The following is an 18,488-nucleotide window of genomic DNA, read 5'->3' as shown; positions in this document are numbered from 1 at the left end:
CCCTTATAATAGCGATATGTTTCTTGGTTTAATACTTTTATACTACAGTTACCGTGGAGCCGCTCCTATTCTTCTTAAAGCATATTTACAAAAGGTGTGTCACAGTGTGCATACCCTGAAACACACACTGCTATAGGCAACGATTGCACTACTCCCCTGCCGCTATTCACTCCCCTGTGTTAACATGTTTAATGAGGAAAGGAACGAGAGTAGAGTTTGTGAGTTCAGCCTCTCTCTAACAACGTAACAAAAGCCAGTGAATAATTGGTCAGAATTAATGCCAGGTTTGCTAATGTTAGTTTAAACATGGGATGAACTTTGACCGGCCCAAGTATTGCTGCTCTCAAAAAAGTAACATTGGAGACTCAGGATAGATAGAGGATAGATATAGGGAGCAAAAAATAATCACAAGATCAAGGACAGACAGAGGTGGTGTAAAAAATATATATAATTTGCTTCTGTTGTGTTGTATACTGTAGTTTCTTTTTTTGTAATTTTATAAAAAATGTTTTTCTTCTTTGGTGCAATGAATTGAACTCTCCACCCAAAAGCAGTAAATCCAAAGCAGGATAGGAGTGATTGTCCGCAGGATGTGACCTGCCCTTCTCGTCATGGAGAATCAGGTATGCCCAGAGGGCAAGAGTCCAGCATGTGTGTCCTGAGGCCAACGCGATAACACTCGACTCGGCATCCAATCCGTGGAGTGAAATGCAGCCATAAAGTGGTCAGATAAGCCCAGGATGCTCCGTTTGAAGGCACACAACCACACCTCCAGTCTCACTTCGGAAGAGCACAGCGGCCCGATGGATCTCTCCAACCGGATCTCGTTTGGGGAACGTGCTCTGAGCAGAGCCAACTGACTTTGAGAACATCTTCCTGTCGCCCCGTCCAGCCATGATCGTCGTCGACCCACGCGCGCTCACCCAGCCGGTGGGCGTCGTGCGATTAATGGCGACCGTCTTCACCTGCGTGTCTTTCAGCCTGGTGGCGTCCGCGGGACACGTCGTTTCTTCCCCCTACTGGGCGTGGTGCATGTTCACCTGGTGCTTCTGCTTCTTCTTCACTCTTCTCATTCTCGTCCTGGAGTTCACAAGCGTCCACGCCAAACTGCCCTTCGCCTGGGATGACTTTACCACCGCCTTCGCCTTGCTGGCGAGCCTCATGTGCCTCTCCGTGTCCATAATGTACCCCGTCTTTTTCACCTGCCAGGCCTGCCCCCGCCAGATCGGCGCCTCCGTGGTGTCCTGGGTCTGCTTCGGGTTCTACGCGGCCGAGGCGGTTCTGACCCGCCTGCGCCCGAGCGGGCAGAACAGCGGGTTCCTCTCGTCGCTGCCCGGCATCATGAAGATGTTGGAGGCGTTCCTCGCCTGTCTCATCTTCACGTCCCTGGAGAACAGCCAGTACGTCGGCTCACCGGGACTGCAGTGGTGCGTGGCCGTGTACTGCTTGTGCTTCATCTTCGCCATCCTCGTAATCATCCTCTCCGCTGGACGGCTGGCCTCTTTTTTCCCGTTCCCCTTTGAAAAGCTGGTGATCGTCTATAACATTTTGGCGGCGGTTATGTATCTGACTGCTACGGTGATCTGGCCCCTCTATAGTCTCCGTGGCAACAAGAGACCCAGTAACTGTGGCCACCTGTGTGCCTGGGATAAACTGGTGGTGGTCACCTTCATGACGATCCTCAACGTCATTGTTTACACCCTGGACACTGCCTACTCCATACGCCTTGTGTTCTGTGTTAGGAGCCAGTGAGCTGCTGCTTATCAGTACGAACGGGGACCGAGTCCTGGGTTTGAATTGTTGGCAATTTTGTCTTGTTTTTAGAGCGATTCATTTTGTGGAAGCGTAACGTAATATATGTGTTTGTATTCTGCTAATGTTCTTCACCAAGTGTTCTCAACGTTGAGTTAATACGACAATGAAACATTGGGAGCACAGTACGTTGGAAAATAATTTGAGTTAGTTAATGATTAAAACTGTATCACTGTCATAAAAATAAAACATAGCCTGGCAGAACTTTGGATCCTGAAGCAGAAAGAGTAATCAAAGAGTGTACACTATAAACTGAGCTCATACTCAGTTTATTATAGTGTCATTTTCAAATCAAGTGTGTTTTCACTTTTGTCTTTCAATATGCATTTCAAATTAGAAAGGGCACTCATGTCTACGCCTTAAACAAGTGAAGAAGTTAGCGCACCTGGACAGGAAATAATCAGGTAACAAATAATAGCATCTGCCTGCACCTCTAAGCATGCAGATCTTGTTACGAAGCTAGTTAACCGGCAATGTGGTAGTTTTGTGTTTATTGTAGCATAAACAAACATAGAAGTGCAAGTGTTTAGTAAATGTACTATCGCTTTGATCCTAGTGGCATAAAAAGCACTGTCCTGTGTTTCTCTGCGATAAAGTAAATACTTATAAAGAGCTGAGGAATGAATGCAAATGCACAAACACTGAAGGGCAAACAAAGCCTCCAACGAAAGGTAAGACAGGAAGAAATGGAACAAGAGGAAGAAAGAGAGATTTACAGCTTTAGGAAACACGTGTGAGAAAAATGAAAAATAAATGCTTTAATCAACAGTCAGCTGCAGCGTTGGGAGTTAGATTTGTTAAAAGGTGTTGTTTGCTTTTCTCTGTCAGTGACGTAGCGGGATGGACGTCTAGAAAAAGTATGACGTCAATACATTCTTTTCCTTTTTTTAACCAATTGGGAATTTAAAGAGGTGTCTCCCAAATCTCACATGTAATCCTGCTGCTATTGTGCTCGCTGGTACACCAATCTGTGTGAGTGAGCTCCGGCCAAAAGGAGATTTAGCTTTTATTCTCACGTCAGTCAGAAAGACTGTGCACATTTAGTTCAACGGTATCGGTTAGATAAGGGCCACTTTAATTTGGATTACCGAGGGGACAGAAATGCACCAGACAAGTGATTTTCAAAGTGTGGTCCAGTAGTTCACATTAATAAATTGTTCTGTATATTAAAACAATGCAATTCACTAGTAGGAGCTTTTAGTGCCCATAAAACAAGTGTATGTAACCGTAGCTGTAGGTCAATAGTCATGCTGATAGTTGTTAAATTCATCATCATTTCAAAAATCCAAAGTCACATTTTTGGGGGGGAAATGAAGTAAGAAAATACCATGGAGAAAAAAAAAGTAGAAAAAAATTAAGTTGAATTTTATTTTTATTTTTTAACTGTCAAAATAAAATAAAATACATGGTATTAAAAGTCAAAGAAAGGTTCTAAGGATAAAGTTAAAAAAATAAAAGGTAAAAAAATATATTTCTTTAAAAAGCCCGAATATGTTAGGTCGAATTGTCATGTTCCAAAAAAGTCAAAAGAATATTAGGTCAAACATTATCATGGAAAAAAGTATTTCTTGAAAAAAAGTAATACATAAAGTAAATGAAAAATAACTTTTCATTACTTTTTCTGATATTCAGTCAGACCGTTAAGAGTCAAGATCTGAATTTATTAAGAATATGATGCTACTCTTAATCTTTTTTGAAATATAGTTTATAAATGCTGTGAAAATGAGTCCAAAAGCAATTTAAAAAAGTATAGAATCGGTAATAACATTAGATTTACTAGCTGTCAGACTCATAATTAATCATTAACAAGTGGTCTTTGGATAATGGAAATGTAATGGGCTCCAATAGACGGAGGCGGGAGGGGGGTGTTCGTCACAAAAGCTCCACATAAAACCTGGATGTGTCAGCGGTGAAGTGCCATGGCTACCGGCCAGACGGATGTGTGACAAGTGAGCCAGATCAAGGTCAATATAAAAAATGTAGTGTTCTCACTGAGCCCACTCGTTTTTGGTGTATTACTTATGCAATGTCCTTTTCTAAGACTCGGCTCTGTCTGAGACCTCGTAAAAAGAAGCATACGTGAGTATTATCACTCATGTGCGTTGGTTTAAGAGTGTGGTCGAACGATCTTTAAAGCTTTCCAAATGTATTTTTACTTTGAGCTGAAACAAGCTGCGCTTTTTCTCAACACAGTTTGAATGGTACTGGAATCACAAGACTTTATGTCAGATGTAATTATACAAGTACTGTATCCACAGTTTAATACGGATGGCACTGAGATGTGATTTCTTGTCTGGCTGCATGCGGCGATCCACTGAGGGCAGCTCAGTGGATAACGAGCTGTAAGCTGAGTCACTCACCCTCGCACTGACTTCCTTTCACTTTTCAGGGGGTCTTTTTGCCATTTTTATCTGTTAATAAACTTCAATTCAACTGAGCAGCAATCAAAGGAAAGAAAAGAAGCACAAATTAGTTGTAACTACTTCAAGAGTGTCAATACATACACTGTACATTTGAACAAGCATTTGTGTAACCCTACAAATTCACTTCCTAAAGCATAACTATAACGACTTTAAAAAGGAACTGCATACCAGTTTAGAGCATTTCAATTGGCTCTCGATACAGTGGCGGCTAACCCAGCAGCTTGTAGCTAACAGTTGTAACTGTGTGTTTAATGTGCAGACAACAGCAACAACAGACATAACCGTTTGGGTTTGAAAAAAGGGATTTTGAGCCCCCCATATTTCTTGTAGCATAACAGAATCAAGTCCGATGTCAAACAATCAACAATCAAATCAAGCTAACCCGGTTATCCTCGTCCAATGACCGGGGCCCAGCTGCTGGATCTAATAATGCTAATGTGTGTCTGTGTGTGTGTGTGTGTGTGTGTGTGTGTGTGTGTGTGGGAAGCATGTCTCTCATGCACGTGAGCACCTGTTTGACATATTCATTGTCACACAGCGGGTTATGTTCAGATATTTCACTGCTTCTGCACGGAGAATGACACAAGATCAAGGCCCAGTTTACGACAACGTTTGGAGAGATTTATCCCAAAGTCTTTTTCCATAATGTTATTTCAGCTTAGAGCCTCGGAGATTTTAAATGATGACTGTTTGGCACACGGTTCATGTCTCCGTTTAGAGGTGACACAACACTGTGCACCAAATGGTCCTGCTGTTTAAAAACAAATCATTTCAACTACAACTCCAAGCCTTATAAAGTGCTGACGCTGAGAGTCACAGGTTTGTTTTAGTATCACCGACAACCTGTAAAAATGTTGAAATGTGTCTTACGCTCAAAAACACATTTAAATCCAATCATAATTGCATGTATGAAATTCAACCGTGTTTTAATGTTCCTACTTTGAATGATGAAACTTGGTGTCAGAATCTTAATAATATGCCGTCTCTGAGCGGCTCGATTTTCTGAGTTGACTTTTTCTTAAATTATACTTTTTATGGAAACATTTTTTCGTGCTTTCGCAGTGTTTCTAGCAGGAAAGATAATCACGGAAAGAAATTCAGACATTCCTGTTCTCTGGTTTGGTGCCGATAAACATATCACAATAACATTCCATTTAACGTTGACTAAATGAAATCTAGAATAATGTAACGTTGTCTCTGCAGTTTGTCTGATTATTAAATTATTCCTGCTGCTTTCCAATGTCACCGGCTCAGACGAAGCACACCTGGTCTCCACGGTCTTAATCAGAAACACCTTTTAGGGTCATAACTTCTTCTGAGGATTTGAGCGAGGCACGTTTTGATTTTTTTATCCTCTGCAAAATCCTGGGTTTGTTTACAGTAATACAGTATATGTTCAGCATGCGCCACTTTACCCTTTTATCTGGCTACGCTGGCAACTTTTTGTTTCTCTAACAAACACACAAACACACAAACACACACACACACACACACACACACACATAGCGTCCGAAGTGGTCATTTTGAGCTGCCGTTTTACGGCAGACGGGGGTTAAACGCAGGCTGACGCTCACTTCCGCAAACAGCCTAATATTATTATTATTATATTAATATTATATTGTATATAATGTGTATATAATGTGTATCTTTTTATTCTACTCTTCCCTGTACATGCTGCGATAACAAATTTCCCTCTTGAGGGATCAATAAAGTATCTATCTATCTAATGTTGCTAATGTTGAATTATAGGTATTTTTAGGGAAACTCCTTCTCACGTCAACTTTGGCAAGTTATGATTATTATGATTTTCGAATCGCCTTTCGGTGTTTCCTAATTGGCTACTCTGATTTGTCCCTCAAGGGGAAGCACCTTTTTTTAAGGTTCTCCAAATTAGGGGAAATGTTTCCTGGATAATATTCACCAGGAAATCCCAGGTCTTATTTGTGTAGTAAACTGGCGTCAGCTGGAACCAAATACAGGTTCGCGGAATCTTTGATCCCGGCGTTTGTTTATACCTTCAGTCTGTCGTCAATGAAAGACGCGATCCTGTAAGAACAACAGAGCTCGGACGACAGAAAGTCTCTGCTCTTCTGCACAGAGGTACACGGTGTTCTGGGTCATCTGATAATCAAGATATTTGTGCGTTGCTGTTTATGACCTTGTGGTGCCAAAGATGATCGTCTACATCCGAGGTTGACTACCGGCACTTGGTTTCTTCCCACAGACACCCCCCCCCCATGTTTTAGCATGTTCCATCTTCCGACTATATATTCCCGCTACGAAGATGAAGACCTTTGAGTAGCCTTGACGCCTGACTTGTATGTGTGTCAAATTTGTCTCCTGTTTGCAAACATTATTTAATAAATGTCCTGATCAAAGATTTTACACCGGTGTTGAGTGAGCATCCCAGCTGGGACTAGAAACTGCCTGAAAGAATCCCAGATGAAGAGGCGAAACCGTGAAAAACTTGGTAGTTTGGTTTTATTCTTCGCGCATCCTGTTTGATGTACAAGTAGTGAAAGTGAAATTGTGTTAAGGCTCTAATCCGATGAGCAGAGTTCATCTCAATATTTTCCTTATTTTATGTCCACGGCCTTCAACAGCTCCATCTGGAGTCTGCGGGCAAATTAACAGCTTAATTAACTGGCTTCAAAAACAAACCAATACAACTTTCATGATGTCAATTCATCCTTTCTCAATCAATTTATTTGACAACGTATGAAGAAAGTCAATAAGTGGACTCGTTGGTTTGCCGCATAAAAACAGCTATTTTCAGTTTTTCAATAGGCTGGCTCATTATAAATAAATTAAAGACACACCGAGACCGATTGATTGTGAGAGTGCTTCATCTTCTGACATAAACGCAGAGCATCAGCCACTGAGTCGCCACTCTGGGTAATCTCATTCGTGACGTTCTCCTTCAATCAACCGCTACATACAGAAACAGACGCACACAAGGCTCTTCCTCGTCCTGGTCATCAAAGGTGGAGTATTGATTGGTTGAGAGCTCCTGTCGGCCACAAACACCCCACAGAGGTCCCAATCCTGTGACCTTTAAGAGAGTTCTCCGATCGATCCCCGCCAGCTTTTTGTCATCAGCCGGACAGTCGTTGCACAGGCCGGTAGACAAGAAGCCAGATGTGGAAAGGCGAGAGGCGCGCGTAAATAGCTTGAAGCCAGGGTGACTCATCGGAGCAAGAAAAAGAAAGGACCTGTGACACGGAACAGAAGACACAGGCCAGAAGTGAAATTAAAACAACAATGCACGTGGCGCCAAAATGTGGCAAATGTTTTCACCAAAAAAGAGCATGAAACAAGTATTCGGATTAGTCTAAACATGCATGAAACGTCCACGTCATGCAGGTATCATCAATGTATTTCTGCACTCGGCTTGTTTTGTTTTTTTATTTGATAAAGGAAAATCATTTAAGCGAGGAAACTAGATCTAGGAGCAAATGTAATAATGTAAAGACACAAGCAACACGACAAAGGACATTTAAGGACAACTTCAACGGCCTCTGTAGCAAATAGCATGAGCTGCTCTGGAAAAAGCAAGAAACGTGTTCCATCCGCAGTGTGGCAGGTCCATGGTTTATCAGATGTTTAGTCTCTCGCTCCAACGAGGAGCGAGGGAATCCAGAACACAGACGTCAGGCAACGGGAGGCTGCAAAGGCAATGCAGCCAAAGACTGACTGTGGGCCGCAGCGTATTCACATGGAGTAAGGGGCGGAGGTGGAGGTGTAGAGAGCCGCTCAGGTGGGGGCGATGAGGTGGTTCCCAGGCAGAGCGGCAGGATCTGCAATGGAAGGAGAAAGTCTGCAGGGCATCTGGCGTGGAGGTGAAGCGTAACGGTGGACAGCGCATGGAGTCTTTTGTTTAGGGACTTTGGTCTGGTTGAACACGTTTTCATTTGATGCTCCTTCTGTAATGTCAACAGCTTTTTTTTTCTCTTGACCTCTAAGGAACTGTTTTTCGATTTTGGACAAACAGGTTTATCTGCCAGACACAAGTTTGTTGGGAATGGACAAAAGAGCTTTTGTTGACGCCGTCGTTAACCTTGAAAATGAGAGCTGGTACAGATTGGAGGAAAAGAGCTGGTAAATGAGCCATATTATCCTTCAAGCAGCGCTACATGCTACTGTCCCTGCAGGGCAAGCCTCCATGCACCGCCAAGTGACAGTGTTTACTTTACACTCACAAATCTCATACATCTTCACATTTGGTCCGGTTGGGACCGGTCGAACAGGGCCAATAAAGGATACGCCATCAACATCCAACTGTCCCCTTTTCATTCCTCTCTTTATTGGCTCTCCCACAGAGGCCAAACAAATAGTTTGTATCACTTCATGGTTCACTGGAAGCTCTGTACACAAGAAAAGAGGAATCAAAGGTGTGCTTTTCCCCTAAAAAACTGGTGCTGTGCTGTGATGGGATTACAACCACCCATGGGTGGGACCTTTCCACGCAAAGGCGGGGTGATGTTTTCCACATAAATACCGCCAGCGCGTCGAGGCGCATCGATGAGTTGCGTGAGGGGAACCTCGTCGGACGAGGGAAACGTCCGTGCGTGCGCGCAGCGAGCAAAACCCCAGAAGATGTTGCTTGTTGCGCCTCTGCAAACGGAGATCTGAGCGCGCTGACACATGGAGAAAATGCCTCAAGATGAAAAGTCATGCGTGAGGGGAATTCTCCTGCAAGCGGCCAGGGAAAGGAACCAGAGAGTTGATTTGGACCTGGCGAATACCGGCGGAGACGCGCATCACGCCACCCGATAGTGGAGAGGAGAAGACGCGCCGGGGCGCACAGGTGAGTTCAACCCCATCCGCGAATATTTACGCCATTTAAAAGAAAACAACGGCTATTTGACAAAACAAAATAATTTAAATTCGCAGTGTAAATGTGTTTTTTTTCCTCAGAAGATCCTTATTATTTACATGAGTGTTTGGAATGTTTAAGGTCATGTTTCTCACGACCTTAGACAAGATGTATTTGTTCCAACTCGGATTTCCCGAGCCACGCATTAAAGAGACTGAGGGCCACAGATATTACGGTTTGGTGGACAGTATAACGTCAAGACCCTTTCGGCTTATGTTTGTTTTCTCAACAACAAGATGCGGGGTGCGCGTCACTCCCGTGTTTAGAAGCGCGGTTCAGTGAATTCTCACGTCACACAATTTATTTGTGCAACACATTTTTACAGCCTCGGGTTGCAACGTCTGGCCACTGTTATAGGTTAATTATTATTTTAACTCACCCGCAAGGCCCCAGGTAAGGACATATAGAGATGCAGTTCCACAAAGGCCATTGTTCTAATTTCACATATGTCAAAGTATGTCACTATTTAAATGTCTAAACCATCACCAGCTTGAGACCCTTTACAAAACATGATAGGAGATTGAGGTTGATGCTCTTGTTATATCTTTATCTTTAGGCTATTTTAGTTCAGATTGACAGAATGCAAATAATGAATACTATGTCATTCTTTTGAAATAATCAGATAAAAGGCGGTCCATTATCCAGCTGCTTTAGTCAGTAACTGGAATCAAACTCAGTGCATTTATTTCAATGTACGTTGAAAAGGTTGTGAATGGTTTCCTGATTAGTGGAAGACAGAAATGGTCTATTCCTTGAAAGGTTTCTGAGATGATTAACGCAGGAGTTAACCATTGATTTAACATGCTTTAATAAACTGAGGTTTAGAAAATGACCCCATGATTGCACTGCTGAGTTATTGAAGCAGGACCGTAAGCTTTGGGGGATCTTAATGTACAATATCTCTAACCTAACAGCATTGAGCTGCAGGACATATTGTGACATCCACATGCAGGTGTCATTAAGACAATTCAGCAGGTCGACAGTGTTGATGGTGGTTTGTTCACAGGTGTTGGTTCTGAGTAACGTCTGCATAATAAAGGAAACTGATATTGTGCCAATGCGGCTCGGCCACTCGGCTGAATGCTTTCATTTAACTGCAGTGACAGTATTGGAGCACGCTCAACGTCATCTTCTTAAGTGCAACTCCCGAGTAAGAGAAATAGTAAAATGGCCATTGGCCAAGGCAATTAGGTGGAAAGTTCGTCTCGTCTACTATACAAAGGCATCTTGCCCAGAATGCCCACTACCCAATTATTGGTGCAAACGAGTAGTCTTACCACAAAAAACTAAAGGTCACAAGCCGTAGAACACCCACAACAATAAACTACCAGTATGTTTTTGTTTGAAGGACAAATTGTTATGTGATTGTAAATTTGTGTCCATGTTGTTTCTTTACTGTGATCCAAACAGACACCAAATACCAGCACTCCCTCCTTCAATATGGATGGCTCCTACAATTGGACGGTGATACCCAATAACGCCAACTGGTCCTCCTCCAACTCCACCCAGAACAGTAACTGGGACACGGCGCTAATGCCCTTCAATATCATCACCGCGGTAGTCTACATCATCGTCTTCATTGTGGGTCTTCTGGGTAACACACTCGTCATCTATGTGGTCATCCGCTACACCAAGATGAAGACTGTTACCAACTTGTACATCCTTAATTTAGCCTTGGCAGATGAACTATACATCCTGGGAATTCCCTTTCTAGGCACTAATAGTGTGCTTTCCTACTGGCCGTACGGGGATTTCCTCTGCAAGGTGTACATGACTGCTGATGCCATGAGCCAGTTCACCTCCACCTTTTGCCTCACAGTGATGAGCATTGATCGCTACCTGGCTGTGGTTCATCCTATGCGCAGTGCTAAGTGGAGGAAGCCACAGGTGGCCAAGATTTTTAATGCCGTTGTGTGGGTTGTGTCCTTTTTAATTGTGCTGCCGGTTACAATCTACTCAAATGTACAAGAGGAGTTCAATGCCTGCAACATAACATGGCCTGAGCCACATGAGTTGCAGTCCATCATCTTCATCCTCTATACCTCCATATTGGGCTTCTTTGGTCCTCTGGTTGTCATCTGCCTCTGCTACCTGCTTATTGTCATCAAGGTAATGCAGACTCTATTTTATTGATTGGTGTCTAATTTAAAAAAAATGGAAGTTTCTGCTCCCAAAATCAAATCCAAAACCTTTTCAAATGACCATCTGCATTTCAGGTGAGGTCGGCAGGCGTGCGTGCGGGCCTGACTAAGCGGCGGAAGTCGGAGCGGAAGGTGACGCGCATGGTGGTGATCATCGTGATGGTGTTTGTACTCTGTTGGCTGCCCTTCTTCACCACCAACCTCGTCAACCTAGTTTATATCATCCCTGAGAACAACGCTGCAGTCTACTTCTTCCTGGTCATCCTCACCTACGTCAACTCCTGCGCCAACCCCATCCTCTATGGCTTCCTCTCTGAAAACTTCAAGCAGAGCTTCCAGAAGGTGCTTTGCTTACAAAAACCAAAGGGCTCTTGCACCACAGGCCAGATGGACGGTAGAAAGACATCATCCAAGGAAAACAACATTGCTGCTCTCCCACTCCGAAATTACACCCAGAATGGAAATATGGAGAGCATTCAGGTATTGTGCAAATAATATTCATGTTATCATGTGATTCTGGATAAGCAACACAAACTTGTTTTTAATGACACAACTTGACAACCATGTGATTTAAGAAGAATACCTAAATAATGATTGTCACGTTAGTACAGATAACACGCAACAAAAGCCCACTATAGTAACTTCAGAAAGCACCGGTCTTGATCACCATTCTGTTGGCTAAAAGTCCTGTGTTTGTTTGGCCGATCCCCTCCCGGCCTCCTCCCCCTTCTCCACCCACTATAAGCAGCCTATCTCACATGATATACAACGTTACTTGTGGATTTTATCATAGTCATGCAGATGTGTTTACATTGCAGTAAGTAGGGAATACATAACGTCCAACTGACAAAAAAAAGTAAGTAAGAAAGGCGTTGCACACAAATGCCAATTGGGGGAGAGTTGGATGCAGGAAAGACAAACACCCGTCTTTATTATCGCCTTTTTTAGCAGGTGTGCTGAAGGAAGGTGGAACAGCGAGAGACATACTGTGCTCTAAATAAATTTAACATTTTAATTATCTTATTGAAAGTCTTAAGCATAACTAAGGCTGTCGATAGATAGAAAAATTAACTGATTAATCGCACATTTTGAAATGTATTAATTGCGATTTTTCTTCTACGGACTAATTCTTACAAGTAATGAGTAATCACTTCAGAAAGTGTGTATTTTAAGCACAAAACTACAAACATTTGATCATCTTGGAGGCAGAATCCCACCGGGTGGAACATGTTGAACCAGCGACTCGTCCTGCTGTCCTCGTGCACTTTGCTCTCAACTCTCCATCATCTGACGGCTGTGTTTAAAGTGCCAACCATCTCCCCACATTTATCCAAGTTGTTTTCCAAACTAGGTCAACAGTGGTGGTCCTCTGCAAACAGCGTGCCGCGCAGGGTAGATGTTGAGATGGAAGTAGCCCAGCAGCTAGCTCAGCATAGCTGTGCGTAAAGTGGTCCGTTTGCCACTCATCAATTTGTACAGTCCTAAGAATAACTGTTTATACTTATATTTATACTTTGGAAGTGTCCTTAATGTCTGATATTTATTTAACAGACAGGAATCATTTCAACTCTCTTTTGATGAACGATATCTTGGGTCAAAGTCTGTCATGCAGTCTTGTTGTTTGCCTAATCTCTGTGTCGCTGTTGTTTTTGTTTCAGGAGCCTGTCCAGATGGAAGTTATTGGGGACCTTGAGCTTCAGAAGACTGAGTTGATTGGTCAGCCATGAGTTCCCCCATGTATTAGAGCACAGCATGATGGGACCGGGGTGATTTATTTCTGGAACTTGCATTGGTATTTCCTGTCTTCATGGCCGATCTTCTCTCACTGACTGACATTTGAGGAGTGGACCAGCCTTCATCCCAGATCTCAGCGTTTCTGTTGGTCCCTCATGTCGTTGTGCATTGTACAAACCATTACTTTATATAAAGATGTTTTTTTTCAGTTTTATATTTGATCATATTTAAGTAAGAAAACCCTTGTTTTCTCGTGTGCTTTTCTTTTATTTGCTGTCAATGCTTTTTGCTTTTATTCATCTATATCGTTATTTTGATTAATTCAGTATATAATGTACGTTGCACAGCACTGAGACCTATGTGAGCAGGAACTTTTGAGTTGTCCTACTCAATGAAAGACTCGGATAAACAATGAGGGAAACCAGCAGTATCATTTTTGGAAATTTCGCTTCGGAACATCCAGCTGGAGTTACATGACAAGAAAGATACCACTTTCATCTCTGCCTATTTAACAGGCTTCTAAGCTACAGTCAGAAAGTCTGACCCACCCTCTGTAAAACCGTGGATTTTTCTTTATTGTTTTAGCTATAATGTTTAATAATAAAGTTGTAATGTTTAATACTTCTGTCATATAACTAAACGCACGAGCAGAGCAAATGTCACTGAGCCTAACAGCCCAGGACCGCCATTTCACTGTGACTTAGGACACTACAGAGGAGGGTGTTGATCTAAGCGTCCTAAAAAACGTTCCGTTTAAGAAGTCAATCTGTAAAATGAGTTCTGTGGAAGTGAAGGTTATGTGTCATGTGAGCCATGTTCATACAGGTCATTGCAGTTGGGTCAGTGATTCTTTTTCCCTCAGGCCGTTTTGTGTGCCGTCATTTGAAACTAAACCGCTGGTCTCTCTTTATTTTGAACTTGCAGTATTTAGTTTGTGTCTGTCGGTTGATTGTAAACGTTCTAAGTGTTGTTTTTTTTATGACAATCATATTTCTTTTGGCTTGTTTGTCTGTTAGTTTGGCTTTTTGCAACACCTTAACTTCAATGTTACAAAGCTGTGAAAAAGGCCTAAAGGTAGCTCAGCCAAGCATTCATCTCTTGTCTCTCAAATGTGGAAAACAAGGTGGATTCCACGGTGAAGGTAAGCCACCGTTTATCATGCTGGACTATGAGCTTTCATTCGATGCCAACATTTTAGGGAAGTTGCTGGCAACACTGGCATCTCCATAGTTATTAATAGAACCAAGCGAGACCATGTGAACGGTGTTCATGGTGAGTGTGCGCTGGTATTAAAAACTACCCCCTAAAATGGAGCTGAGGAAACAAGGATTCCTTAAAGCAGACATTTCTGTGTGCATTCAAAGGGGTTAAAAACTTCACATTAAAGGTCATTTTAACTTTGGTATCTTGAATTCCATGACAGCCCTATAAAAAAATCCTAACTTAGTCCTTCTGTTACATCATGAATATGAATAAACGATCGGGTCCTTTTTGCATGTTCACCTTAATTAATTCAACACAGCGCGGCCGAGGGCTGCCGACATGTCCTGCGGTCATGCGCCTGTTTTCGCCTGAATAACTTTATTGCTTTTTCCAGTTGAAACAGAGCAGATCGGCAGCTTTATGCTCGGATGGTAATCTTGCTTCAGTTTAATTTAATTCATTGTCAACAAGTTTGTGTATTCTTAACGCAATAGCAGTGCAGAAGAAAGTCATATTTTTTTTTATTCCAGGTCAGGTGTATGGGACCAGATGGCTTTCCTCAAAAACACATTTACATACATATCCGATGTCAGGTTAAACGAAGGGAGGCAGTTCAGAGCTTCCCTGTGAGCCGACTGGTTGTTTGTTATTAATGGTGGTGGGGTCTTGTTTCACAGTTTCTTTAATAAATGCAACTAAATAAAACACAATGTGTTGTGCAATTATTTCAAATGATATGTATACATACAGTATCAAAAGTTTAGACTCTTTCGCATTTAAAAATATGTCCCAACTTCACTGGTACTGTGTGTGTGTGTGTGTGTGTGTGTGTGTGTGTGTGTGTGTGTGTGTGTGTGTGTGTGTGTATTGCTTATTTAAACCTCTGTGATTATCTGATGCAGGCTCAAAACGGGAGCACTGACAATATGAAGTTGTTAGGCCGTTTGTCACAGACAGGTTTTGATTCTGTGAAGCTTATAACAGTCTCGAAATCTCTCATTTTTGCTGCTCCTAAAATCAGCCCTTCTCTCCTTCCTTTAGATTGTGTACTTCTATAACATTTACCGCACTGTTGCAGCCTGTATGATGTCTATTTACCGACAACCTGTTTTTGTGTCTGTGTGGGGGTGGCAACACACTCTGTGCCTTCTGCAGGAAAGAAACAGTATGATTATGGAGCATGGAAAAGAGCACATTGCACTACAACAGATTTTGGTTTTGCATCTCTGAGATTCTAAGAAAAATCGTTGATGACACGCTCACATTTTTCGAAGAACTCGATTGAGTGAAATAACCCCTATACATATACATATAAACAAACATACATGAAACATCGAGATAGGATTCAGTATATTTAACAGACAAACTTCAGAGGTGTTTTAAAGCCATAGATTTGTCAGCCTTAAAGGCCCGATGCTGCGCTATGATTGGCTAGTGTAAGTTCAAGGGGTAAATATACTGTATATGCTCACTAATGCTCTGGAGAGCTTTTGTTTATGTTTTTGGAGACTAAATCACAAAAGAGTTACTCCAGTTGTTGACGGGTGTCTTTGTGGGAGACTCTCGACCCGCGAGGTGGGGGTCACTGAGGCACAGTGTCACATCTTTTGGTCACTTTCTATTTGTGTTGAATTTGAAACTTAACTCAAAAGATAAAACAAAAAAAAATATTAACCCCCAAAAGAATAACTGCAAAAGTATATTTAAATGTGATTGAAAGGGATTTCTTTCTTTGTCAGTTACAACTGGAGAAAGACGGCTGGATTGTACTCAAATTTAAATAATCAGCGCCTAATATTCTTCTCAGATCGGGTTACAATAAAAGCTGAGTGCCAGGTGCTAGATGATACGGTTTTGCTGACCATGAATCTAAACAGTTGTTTCGAAATCCCCCCCAAAATAAGACCCGCGTAGACTTAGGACATTCCAATCGGTCCCAATTGTACTTTAGTGGTAAGTATTTGGCTGTTGGCTCTATTTTCTTTTTGGCGGGTGGGATTTTACAAAAGAAGCTGCTGTAAAAATGTAAAAAACATGTAAAAAACAAAAAAAAACACCAGAACACATTGCAAACCACAAGTCAAAAATCTAAGATATCCTTCAAACCCCCTGGAGCTCGGCTTTATTTTTCATCTGCGTTGCAGTAAAACAACAAAAATAAGCAGCGCCGTTGTTGCAGTTTGTGGCGTCTTTTAGCTGCATGTGTCGGCAGGTAGAGGAGCGCGAAGGGAATCAGAAGGAGCCCTGTGTGGTTAATTCAAGCTGAGAGCGGTGACCTTCAGCAGCACACTGTGTTTCTCCCTCCCTCTGCCTGGGAGAGGCAGGATGTCTCGAACCACTTCAATAGTGTATAACAAGATAACTCCTTCAGTAAACCAGACCAGATGCATTCAGGATGTCTACGCTTCATAAGCACTTGACCCCTCTCCAAGTTTCCTCATCTGATTTTGATGGCAATCTCAAGAAAACCACACGCAGCGCTGGCAGGCCCGATAAATACGCAAACACTTAATAGATGTTAGATATCCCTCATCAGATTAAGACTGCAGTAGATGCTTATAAATCAATCCTGCAATCCACAAGAGCCTGTATTTGTGGATGAACATAACATCGAAAAAGGGTTACCAAAGCGTTAACGACAGGTAGCTACAGAATACATAAATATAAAGTAACTAAACATGTCCGAAAAGAGTGTAGAAAATGTGTTGCGTAGGTTTTATGTGTCGTGTGTTTGTCAACTCTTGGAGGTATTTAAGTGAAAACTAAACTTGGACTGTCCTCCGGGGATGTTACCCTGATGGCAGCCACTGTCTTCTTTAATCAAAACACCTCATCGGGGCTGTTAACATGGCTTGTGTGTATGTGCATGCGTGTGTGTGTGTGGGTGTGTGTGTGTGCGTCCATTATTACATATAAACAGAAAAAGGTCCAAGTGTCACCACATTATACAATCTCCATTGGAGCAGCTGTGATATAATGTGATGTGATAAGAAAATGGGAGATGAGCGGGGAAATGGAGCAAGAGATTTTTAACAGAGGATGATGATTATGTTGCACTCTACAGTTTATTTTTATATCCGTCTTCACGTGTCTTGTTCGGTGTCACTCAATATTTTTTAAAAGATCATTTTCCACATTGTGGACAACAACATTTCAAACAAATATGTGAAATAGCATAATGGGAATATACCAGAATGGTTGATTGTAGGTACTGTATCTATTAAGGTATTCATTAGCAGCCATTTTACTGTTCATATATTCATTTTAGACATGTTGTACCCAACCAATAGCACAACATATAATGTGTCCCAAGAACTTGCTTCTGGACCAGTTTATCTCATTTATGTCAGTTTGATACAATACGTTTTAATTTTGACCGTTTTGACAGGAAGTGTCAGCAGGCTGTCTGCCTCGAAGCTAGAAGAAGGCAAAGTTGACCGAAGAGTAAATACAATAAATACAGAAGTGTTTACTGCCCTCTGGTGGTCACATTTAGAAAATGCATCACCATTTTCTTCAGTCTGAATAAAACTTTAAATTACATTTTTACAAAACAGTTTTCACCCGAATAAAATGTATTTAAAGCAATACTAATTTTACTTGAGTACATTATAGTTGTAGTAACTCCAGCTCGTGTGTGTATATATATATATATATATATATATATATATATATATATATATATATATATATATATATATATATATATATATATGCGCTTCCAGCTAAACCCTTCAAAATAAAACATTGTTCCACTATTTTTCAACAACTGTCGTTAAGGACGACAACCCCAGACGCGATTACAATGAACCACAAAGGACACACAACTTAAACAAACAATAAACAAAAATTAACAACAAACAAGCAATATTAAGCCCACGTGCGTTAAATGGCGTAATCGAATAACCAGTATTTTAAAAGCACCACTAACAACAATCAACGTAGAGATACAACAAAATAAAGCCCACATTGGCAGCATACAACTATTGGAGGAAAAAACGCGGTTGTTGTCGTTCAATAAGTGTGTTGTTGTACTCACCTGTTTGTGAGACTATGCGGTTAACTCAGCACAAAAGTGAATTTTAGTGCACCTCTATTCTGACGCTCACGGTAAACGCATTCCATCCGGTTTTCAAAATAAGAATCTTAACAAAGTTGGTCTCCACGAAATACATAATATGGAAATAAGTTTTGACTCTGTTGGAATAGAGACATTTTACATTGTAAAATATCTGAATTGGTACAGTAAAATGTTATATTTTCTGTCTAGATGTAGTAAATTGTGTTTTTTACACCTTA

At 41.7% G+C, this 18,488-nt stretch overlaps 2 protein-coding genes and 1 long non-coding RNA gene across 3 annotated transcripts; 2 read left to right on the top strand and 1 right to left on the bottom strand.

Moving 5' to 3' along the window:
- The first annotated feature begins 90 nt into the window (after positions 1-90).
- LOC120828419 (myeloid-associated differentiation marker) lies at positions 91-2,584 on the top strand. The gene has a single exon (XM_040191978.2). It carries the CDS (start codon positions 895-897, stop codon positions 1,750-1,752), a length of 858 nt encoding a protein of 285 aa, XP_040047912.2. The 5' UTR covers positions 91-894; the 3' UTR covers positions 1,753-2,584.
- A 4,115-nt stretch (positions 2,585-6,699) lies between these two features.
- LOC144384542 (uncharacterized) lies at positions 6,700-18,281 on the bottom strand. The gene is made up of 2 exons (XR_013451333.1): positions 18,229-18,281; positions 6,700-8,599 (listed from the first exon to the last, which is right to left on the bottom strand). It is a non-coding gene; the product is annotated as an uncharacterized LOC144384542 (long non-coding RNA).
- Positions 8,558-14,899, top strand: LOC120828285 (somatostatin receptor type 5). The gene is made up of 4 exons (XM_040191776.2): positions 8,558-9,042; positions 10,522-11,220; positions 11,328-11,732; positions 12,911-14,899. Exons 2-4 carry the CDS (start codon positions 10,552-10,554, stop codon positions 12,977-12,979), a joined length of 1,143 nt encoding a protein of 380 aa, XP_040047710.1. The 5' UTR covers positions 8,558-9,042; positions 10,522-10,551; the 3' UTR covers positions 12,980-14,899.
- Positions 18,282-18,488: the final 207 nt, after the last annotated feature.

Source organism: Gasterosteus aculeatus, chromosome 11, assembly GCF_964276395.1.
Source record: "Gasterosteus aculeatus chromosome 11, fGasAcu3.hap1.1, whole genome shotgun sequence".
In the NCBI taxonomy this organism is placed as follows: domain Eukaryota; kingdom Metazoa; phylum Chordata; class Actinopteri; order Perciformes; family Gasterosteidae; genus Gasterosteus; species Gasterosteus aculeatus.
This window is presented reverse-complemented; position numbering and strand designations above follow the sequence as displayed.

What these genes read in the sequence shown, in the direction of transcription:
- LOC120828285 (XM_040191776.2), top strand. Translation starts at nt 10,552, where the DNA reads ATGGATGGCTCCTACAATTGGACGGTGATACCCAATAACGCCAACTGG. An exon ending in ACCTGCTTATTGTCATCAAG is followed by an intron (nt 11,221 to 11,327) that starts GTAATGCAGACT and finishes TCTGCATTTCAG; the next exon opens with GTGAGGTCGGCAGGCGTGCG. An exon ending in GAAATATGGAGAGCATTCAG is followed by an intron (nt 11,733 to 12,910) that starts GTATTGTGCAAA and finishes TTTTTGTTTCAG; the next exon opens with GAGCCTGTCCAGATGGAAGT.
- LOC120828419 (XM_040191978.2), top strand. Translation starts at nt 895, where the DNA reads ATGATCGTCGTCGACCCACGCGCGCTCACCCAGCCGGTGGGCGTCGTG.